Consider the following 9,427-nt stretch of genomic DNA (forward strand, 5'->3'; position numbering starts at 1 on the left):
GGGGGTAGCGTTCAGGGAGCCTGGAGTGGAAGATTTAGTGCCCAATAAAACCAAGGAATTCTTCCACTCCTGAGCGCTGTTCTTTAAGAATGCACTCGATTACCTTTCATTGCATACAGTTACAAAGCAAAGCTTTACTCGTTTTAAAATGTAAATATGTAACTTTTGTGGAGTAACAGGATCATACAGGTAACTGTGGGGCAAAAAGGGGGTGGGGGTGATTTCAATATACTTTTTTATCTAACTAGTACATATTGATTAAATGACAACTTTCTGTTTGACAATGGAAAATTTTCTTGCCTGAACTCAGAAGATCTAAGCCAGCTTCTATGAACAGTAGTTTTTAGTTCAGATTCAGAAGGAGTGGTGACACAGCACACCCTGGTGGAGGATTGAGGGAATTGCAGGTTATGATTACGGCGCGTGTGTGTCCCCCTCAGGTCCCCAGCCACCAGCCCCACCCCGCAGCGCAGGGCCCCCCCTCCGGGACCTCCCTCCCGGCCTGGATCCCGAGGCTCCGCCCCTGGACTCCCCCCTGCCGGGGGCCCGCCCGTGCCCTCCCGCCCCGGGGCGTCCCCGGACCCGTTCGGAGGGCCGCCCCCCCAGGTCCCCTCCCGGCCGAACCGCGCCCCCCCAGGCGTGCCCAAGTGAGTCATGCAGGAGAATAATCCAGCTAACTCAGTAATCCTACTTTGTGAAACAGGGCCCTGGCCTGGTTCTTATGGTTTGGTGATTTGAATTTGAATTTATTGAGAGGATAGCCCCTAATTGACAGCATAGTGGTTGCTCCAGCCATTACCAGGTTCATGAAGTCTTTCTCCATTTCTGTAAGTCAGCCATGTGGAGAGGACAAAATACTATGAAAACAAACAAATTCAGATTTGCACAGTATGCTGTCTGTATGTCGGAAAACAGAATAATAATAATAATAATAATAATAATAATAATAATAATAATAATAAACTTTATTTATATAAAATGCAGCTCAAAGTGCTTTACAAGAGAAACAATAGAAATCAGTACCGCAGGTATTAAGATAAGATAAAAATAGAAATGAAATAAATTGATAATGATAATAGCAGAAATGATGTAAATTTAAAATTAAAATAAATAAATAATAAAGAAAAAATAATTATACTAATAAAGATAAAAATAATATTAATAAAATAAAATAATAGTAATAAAATAAATTGATAATGATAAAACAATCCTAAGATATAAAAAGCATAAAACAAGTGTAAGAAATATAAAACAAGTATAAGAAATATAAAATAAATATAAAATAATAACAATGGTGTTAAAATAAAAAGAAATTAATTGAAAGCAAGATCATAAACATGGGTTTATATGAAGTATATATGTTACAGCTGCTTGCCTATGGGTGCGCATATATTTCAGATAAATATATTCTACAGTGCATGCATGAAAATGTGTATGTTCAGGTAGCGATGTTTTATATATCTGTGTGTTGGTCAGGTCTGGGTTTCCATATTTCCAGTGTTATTTATATTGAAATGTTTTGGGTCAGGTGGCTGACCTCTGAGTCGTATCCAGAGAGAACACCGTTTCGTCTGGATCTTTGGGTGCTGCCCCCCCCCCACCCCTTTGGTCCTTAAATGGGTTCACCCCCCACCTCCCTCCTTTAAAGATCGTCCCACATGCTAACCCCTAACCCCCCCTTACCCCCCCCCCCCCCCCCAGCAATTCCTTCTGATGCTCCGGTCCATGAATAAGAATTTTTAGACAATTTGCAATAAAACAAAAAGTGGTGATGAATGTTGCGATTCAGGGGTGTGCAGTGAGGCTCTGTTAATTTCTTGATTTCCCAAGTGTTTTTTTAAGTTTGCAGTGAATGACCTCTAAAAGCGGTGTTTATGTCCTTTGTTGAATAGTTTCATGATACAAATACAGGAATAAACAAGTCGTGGTGTGTATGCAGTGCCATAAGAAATACTGACTTCTGATTGGTGGAAACCCAATCAAGCACACGCCCACCAGCTCACCAGGAAGTGTACTGCTCACCACTGCTAGCGATTAGGATTATACCTGAATACCTTACTGACACGAGCCAATCAAAAGAATTTGTCATTTTTCTCATTATATTAATAGGTGACCTTCCATTATATATTGCTGTTAATATCATGGCTACTAATTACTACTACTACTAATTCCTCGTTTAATTTGATGTTTCTGATGTATGATTTGGCTTTTTTACAGTCCTCTGTCTTTCCACTTAAATCACTGGGTTATTAGAACAGGTTTAGAACAGATCATGATGTGCTCTGTTCACACACTGGGGCCAACCCGGGCCAAGCTCCGTTTGTTTAAGTAGATATTTTTGGCAGCAGCGTGCAGATAAGTCACAGTCTGCCTGGGGTCTGTGACAGCAGGGTTACGGTTAAGGTGAGGGATTTGTGTCAGTACAGCCCTTCAGAGAGAGAGTCCTCTCTGTCAGTCACATTTACAGCCATGGTCCGTGGGCGAGTCAGTCTGTCGGTCTGTCTGCATGTCTGTCTGTGCACTACGCGTCTCTGAAGGACCCTTGTTCTGGCTCACTCGCACTTTTTCCGGGCTGCCCCGCCCCCGTCCCGCCCACTCACCTCTTCTGTCCGCTCACTCCGCCCTTCACCCACCTGGGCCCCTCCCCCAACTCCACCACCCCCCCCCCCCTCCCCACCCCCACCCAAAGGATGCTGGCTGTCTGTTTGCTGCTCTACCTCTTCCTCTCTGGGCAAATGCTCTCCCTCACAAAGGAAAGATGGAGGGACAGAGAGAGAGAGAGAGAGAGAGAGAGAGAGAGATTTATTGAAGTGGAAAAATTACCTTTTTTTTTCTTTTCCTAAACACTAATGCTGTGGCCTCGTGTTTCCCTGTGATCTCCAGAAGTGAACTTAACTGACCCAACGGTCTGGGAAGAGGATTGCTGACTCTTAAAAGGCTCTCAGGCGCTGCATTAACACAATAAAAGTGTGCTTAATGCAGGGTGTCCTAGTAATCAAAGAGATTGCCTGCAATCTGTCCTGTCTGAATTCTGGCTGAAACAGTGCCGGGGGGGTGGAGTCGCTCCTCTTCCTAAACTGGTGGACTAACACGCTCCTCTCTCCTCCCACCCCCTCCCTCCTCCAATCCCACCTGTTGCTTATGGTTATTTTTTCAGAATTACAATCAGTGACCAATGAGGACTAACGCTACTGGTACGTCTGGTACTGTCATAACGCTGCTCCCACTTCTTGTCATCACGCTGCATGATGTCACTTCCTGTCGTCATGTCTGACCCGCCCCTTAACCCCTCCTCTGCATCATATACACACACACACGTGCACACACGTGCACACAGACAAACACCCGTACACACACACACGCGCACACACACCCCACACACACGCACAGATACACACACACAAGCACGCACACGTACTCACACACACACACACACACGCAGCTGGCCTGCCCCCTCCTGCTTTTACTCCAGTATCACATCCCAAATCGCACCTGTGGACAGGTGTGTGATCCTCTGTCTTGGGAGGGCAGAGTGTGTCACAGGATTTGGAACAAGGAAACAAGACCCAGGGGTCAAGGGTTAGGGGCCAAGGGTGAGGGGTTATTTTGTCAGCGTTTTGTCTGTTTGTCCATGGCATTTCACCCATGCACGACCTTTGTACCCGTACAGCCACATGTGGGGAAAAACAAGAAGCGCTTGCATTCTTTACATGTTTGTCCTGTGGAGAGAGTGAGTTTAAACAGTCTGGGTTTCGCTGAGGTGAGTCCTACGGTGGCTCTGGAGGGACAGAAACATGGTGACCCGCCCTTACCTGCAGCGCACACCTACCATAGATACTGCCTCACCTGCATTTCAGTGTTTCTGATTAACAAGTTGAAAAAAAAATGTGTGAATAAAGCAAAGCAGCTCCACGTGAGGAACGCTGTTAATACTGTAGGAATGAAACCTCCACTCGTACACACAAAGTTAAGCATAAAGTGTAGAGATTTGAATATGATATCCCATTAGATGCAGGGTCTGGATCACCTGTGTGTGTGCGTGCGTGCGTGTGTGTGTGTGTGTGTGTGTGTGTGGGGCTGCTAAGTCAGGGGTGGGGAACTGTCTGTGCAACGACCCATCATATATTCTCTGTCTGTCTGTCCGTCTGTCTGTGTCTGTGTGTCTTCCCTGCAGTCGGAGGGCACCAGCCTCACCAACCCGACCCGGCAGGCCCACTGACTCCTCCCTCCTTGACCTTTAACCCCGGGCTGGCCTCACCCACCTCCCTCACCCTGTGACTGGCTCTGATCATGGATACAGTCCTCCTGCGCCCCCACTCCACGCCCACCCAACACCCCCCACTCCCACCTCCACCCTACACCCCCAACTCCTCCCACGCCCACCCTACACCTCCCACTCCAAACCCCACCCTATACCCCCCCACACACACATACCTACCCCTCCATCTTCCTCTTCCACCCTCTCTTCCTCTCCCACTAATTGCTACACTGTTCCTGATGAAAACATAGTTTACACACTGGTACAAACACACGCACACACACACAATCGGACACCTAATGCCACGTACCTACATGCAGATGTGTTTGCATATCAACACAGGCAGCATATACATTATGAATATGGAGATACACACAGTATAGAGATTACAGCAAGGGAACTGGGATGATTAAGCAGTGATAATGATGTCAGCAGCTTGCTTTCCCATAGGCCAGCGTATTGTAGCATTGCACAAACCAGCCTCTTCTCTGCTCATCTTAGTCTTTGTTCGGTTATGGGTTATTAATATTCTGTCCTGTAAAGGGGCTTAAGACACTCAGTGTGCAGAAATATTCAATATCAAGATGTCCTCCTGTGACTCACATGACCCGGTAGCCATGGTAACCACCGTAAAACACACTGTAGTGGGCGTGAGTTCACAGCCTGTTTGTGCTATTGCACAGGGAGAGGTGCACCATCGCTGCAGGTGTCAGGTGCCTGTCCATGCACCCCCTACCCCATGCCCCCCCCCCCCCGCCCCCCCCCATCCCCACAGGTGCGGTCTCTGATCGGACTGGGGTTCAGATGGATAACCCCGCCCCTCAAACCCGTATTTGCCCTTCCATAGTCCCACCAGCTTCATCACTATGTGTATACTGTTTATCCTATGGGGATCCAAACCACCGTTAGCCCCTCCCCCCCCCCGCCTCCACCCCCCAAACTGGATCTACATTATTTTGGGAAGCTATTTAGGGAAATGGTGAATAAACACACATACATTTACATTGACTCACACATGCAGGCACACACACACACACACGCACATGCACACACACATGCACAGGCACATGCACACACACATGCACACACACATGCACACACACATGCACACACACACACGGGCTCCTGATACGCTCATATCCAGCCTCTGGATTGGTGGGAGCGAGAGTGAAAGAGAGGAGGACAAGAGGAAAGAAAGAAAGGAGATGGGGAAGGGTTAGGGGTAGATGAAGAAAGGAATGCCATGCCTCTCTGCTTTCTGTAATTCATGCTTTTTCTTTTTCGGCTCCCTCCATCCCTCCATATGGAATGCCAGGTGTGCTTTCCCTGTTCATCCCCCATGCATTCCAGCTGCCTAACCCTAACCCCCCCCCCCCCAGCATCTCCCCAGCTCAGCAGTTTTCCGGAGATGCGTTATCAGTGGCGGTGGTGATGCGTTGCCCGTGGCGACGGTGATGCGTTACCCGTGGCGACGGTGGCGTTTGGGACGGTCGATAACTGCATCTCTCAGGCGCTCCGCCGTTGTCTTGATTTGCTTTATTTTCGTTTGGATCAGTTCTGTCCTCCAGAGTCATGGGCCAGACCAGCAAGCCTGCAGACGCACACGGTCAACAGTCAGCGTACGCCACACCGCAGACGTGTAATTACAAACACACACGTACAGATCTGTGAATGTCTCGTCACGACCTGTTCACAGAATCAAAGCAATAAATTCAAACACGGATACAAAAGGGCTTTCTTATTGTGTGGCCCTGCTTTGGGGGGACCCTAAATCCGCCAACCTGCCTGTTTCTCGGGTGACGTTTGAGGTGGTGGCGGTCGACGGCCCTGTTGACTTCGAAGGAAGGGCCCCCTGCTTTCTCACCTGTGGATGCCATCTACCTGCTTTGTCTTATTTTATCATTTTCACTTCTTTTTCTTCTTTTCCCCCCTTTTTCTTTTCTCAGCCGGCCGAGCAAGGGCAGCCCGTCCCGCCCGGAGAGCCCCCTTCCACCGTTCGACTCATAACCGCCCCCCCCCCCCATCCAAACCTCCCCCCTCCTCCCCCTCTCTATCAAGCTCCCTCCATCTTTCCTGCCCTTCATCCATGAAAATTGAGTCCCATCACGCACTGAGAGAGAGAAGAACAGACGGGCGGCCCTCAGGGGGAAAAGAACATAAAGAAAAAAAAAGAAGAAACAGCCCTTCAGAAAGCCTTCCCTCGTCCGGGCGACGGGCACAGAGAGAACGGCATCGCCGCAGTGGGTTCCAAATCCCCGGGGAAGGGGGGGGGGGGGGTGGATGAGGTGCCCCCGTTTGGTGTCTGCCTGCCCCTGTCCCACCTCTGAGCCCCCCCGTCCCACCCCAAACCCGTCGCTCTTAGTCAGGATGCCACAAAAGAAAAGACGCGGTGTGCTGTTTCCTCCCTGCATTCGCGCTCATTAAATATCCTGAGCTAAACTGTGTTGTTTAATTGTAGACTGTGACCCCCCCCCCCCCCTCGTGCAGTGGATCATGAAACCCTGCCACTCCCCCTGCAGCTCTGACCATTTGCTTCTGCTGGAATTGTCGATTCCCCTGCTGGAACTGTACCCCAGACTACCCCTAATAACCAGTTGTGCCCGCACCCCCGAGTCGCCCCATTTTTCACCAGTGAAACAGTATCTTTGAGAGGCAGGCTCTGTACAGGAAGTGTAACCTGAGAGGCAGGGTCTGTGCAGGAAGTGTAACCTGAGAGGTGGGGCCTGTACAGGAAATGTAATTTGAGGGGCGGGGCCTGTACAGGAAGTGTAATCTGAGGGGCAGGGCCTGTACAGGAAGTGTAAAATCTTATCTGGGGGGCTCTGGTGACGGGACATGCATGCACTGTACACGCAACGGGGGGGGGGATGGGGGTAGTACAGTCTCAGTCTCGCATGAGTACATCCTTTAGACTGAACTTTACTGGGGACATTTTTCGTTTTCATTTTTAATAATTGTTCTATGTTCTCATTTGAATTTGGGGATGACTGACATTATCAGGTCAAAAAAAATCAGTGCTTGTCTATGCAGGAAAAGCTATAATCCTTAGTTTTACTCTCTTGTCATCCCTTCTTCTGTGGATATTCCCGATGATGTGAGTTAAATCTCTGTCCACATGTGGACGCTCTTGTCTTTGTGGTTGTTGTTCGATGACCTGTTTGTTGTAGTTAACGTCAGGCATGGTGATTTTCCGACAGTGAACTATCGTAAGCTAAACACCTTGTTTCTGTAACATTCTCACCTGTGCTCAAATACATGCATACATATACACACACACACACACACACACCACTAAAAGAACCACCACCAACCTGGTTTTAGCAACAATATTTACAAAATGTATGTATAATTATGATTTAAGAGTAAATAGATTATCACGGACATATCTTAAATGTGATGTAATATCCTTGTGGTGCATATATGGAAATTGTGCTTCCACGGTTTAGAGTTTAGCCAACATGCAAGATAAATGAATATTAAATTATTACAAAAAAAGTGATTGAATAAATGTAAAAAAAAAAAAAATTCAATGTATCATAAAAAATAAAAAAATGCAGCTGGATAAATTATCATCGTATATAAATGACACGGGATTTATTTTCGGTCGATGTATTATAAATGTCAGATGACTGTTATGAGAGTAGGAAGTAGAGGAGGGAAGGCTCCGCCTCCTTAGGCGGGCAGAGTGAATGTGACTACTTCCGCCTGCTGTGATGCGTTTCCTGTACATTTCTGCTGTTGGTTGAATGCGTGTGTTGAACAGGACTGTGCTGTTGTCCAGAGATATAAAGTCAGTGTACCAACACGGCTGTCCACGCGTTTTCTTTTTCTCCACAAAATTGTTCAGAGAACATTTTTTTTTTAAACTTCTCTTTATATTTAAGCGCATTTTCCAGTTCATTCGCACGCATACATTTGTTTACACAAAGCCAATAGCCCCATATGTGGTGGCATGAAAGGCACACAACTCCTTATTTTCATCTGCAAGAGAAACTGGATTCATTAAAGGTGCATCAACGATGTCCAATGGTGTCAAAAATGATAAAACCGTGTATATTAGACTACTTACCTGCATGTTTACCTGGACAAAACACATACTCCAGCTGTCTGTGAGGAGCAGGGCTTAATCATTAAGAATCCACTTACTTTGCTCATTCAATTTTATTCAGGAAGAGAGGGGGAAAAAAATCTTACAAGGTGAATCACATCAGAAATATTCTGTTGACAGTATATATTTTTTTCTTCATTTTTTCTCCATAGTGTTTACACATTCTACATTTTAAAACTGATTAGTTTGGATAATTACTCCAAATAAATATATTTTCATGTAGTTAACCTCAGTATTAAATCACAGACGGTTCCACCCGTGACCCACTGCCCCAATCTGCCCCTGAACCCCCCACCCCCACCCCCACCATGATTCGTTAGATCTACAGGTCATTAACACCTCAGTCGCGGCCAAAAAGCAGCGATGCCCAACCTTCTCCGTCTCCGCAAACCTACATAGAGGAATATACAGTATGTTACACAGATACACTATTTACACACTTATGTCACTGGCCGGCCGTCCAATTAAACTCAGACAAAATTAAATTCCACAAAACCACCAATAGGCTAAAAAAAAAAAGAAGCTCTTTTTTAACTCCTCCTTTACTTTCCAGTTACTTTTTTTTAACTCCTCCCCTCCCCTCCCACCCCAATGACACAATTTAATTTACTTAATCTCATTTGCCCCCCCCCCCCCAGAAAAAAGAAAAACAAAATCTATGAGTGGAACCCGGGGGGGCCCCACAGAGCCACACAGGGGGCCCCACAGAGCCATACAAGGGGCCCCACAGAGCCACACAGGGGGCCCCACAGAGCCATACAGGGGGCCCCACAGAGCCACACAGGGGGCCCCACAGAGCCACACAGGGGGCCCCACAGAGCCATACAGGGGGCCCCACAGAGCCATACAGGGGGCCCCACAGAGCCACACAGGGGGCCCCACAGAGCCATACAGGGGGCCCCACAGAGCCACACAGGGGGCCCCACAGAGCCACACAGGGGGCCCAAAAGTCTGCTGCGTTGCTCATCTTAAATTCAGGAACGAATTCAGCCCCAGGAAAACCGAGCTGCAGCATCCCCTGGACCAGCCCAGAAAGCCGCTGATCTAGAACTTCACTCCGG

At 47.6% G+C, this 9,427-nt stretch overlaps 1 protein-coding gene across 10 annotated transcripts in view; it reads left to right on the forward strand.

The window, feature by feature from the left end:
• Nucleotides 1-8,063, forward strand: part of dnm1a (dynamin 1a) — a 79,589-nt gene extending 71,526 nt beyond the window's left edge. For 4 of the 10 annotated variants that reach the window (XM_035392250.1, XM_035392252.1, XM_035392249.1 and 1 more), the window contains exons 21-22: nucleotides 441-647; nucleotides 4,175-8,063. In XM_035392250.1, the coding sequence (XP_035248141.1) occupies nucleotides 441-647; nucleotides 4,175-4,241 (274 nt within the window). In that variant the 3' untranslated portion in view covers nucleotides 4,242-8,063. Of the gene's footprint in view, nucleotides 1-440; nucleotides 648-3,157; nucleotides 3,195-4,174 lie in introns of all 10 variants that reach the window. The other 6 variants (XM_035392254.1, XM_035392253.1, XM_035392255.1 and 3 more) reach the window with 3 other exon arrangements.
• Nucleotides 8,064-9,427: the final 1,364 nt, after the last annotated feature.

This window comes from Anguilla anguilla, chromosome 14 (genome assembly GCF_013347855.1).
Source record: "Anguilla anguilla isolate fAngAng1 chromosome 14, fAngAng1.pri, whole genome shotgun sequence".
Classification (NCBI taxonomy): Eukaryota; Metazoa; Chordata; class Actinopteri; order Anguilliformes; family Anguillidae; genus Anguilla; species Anguilla anguilla.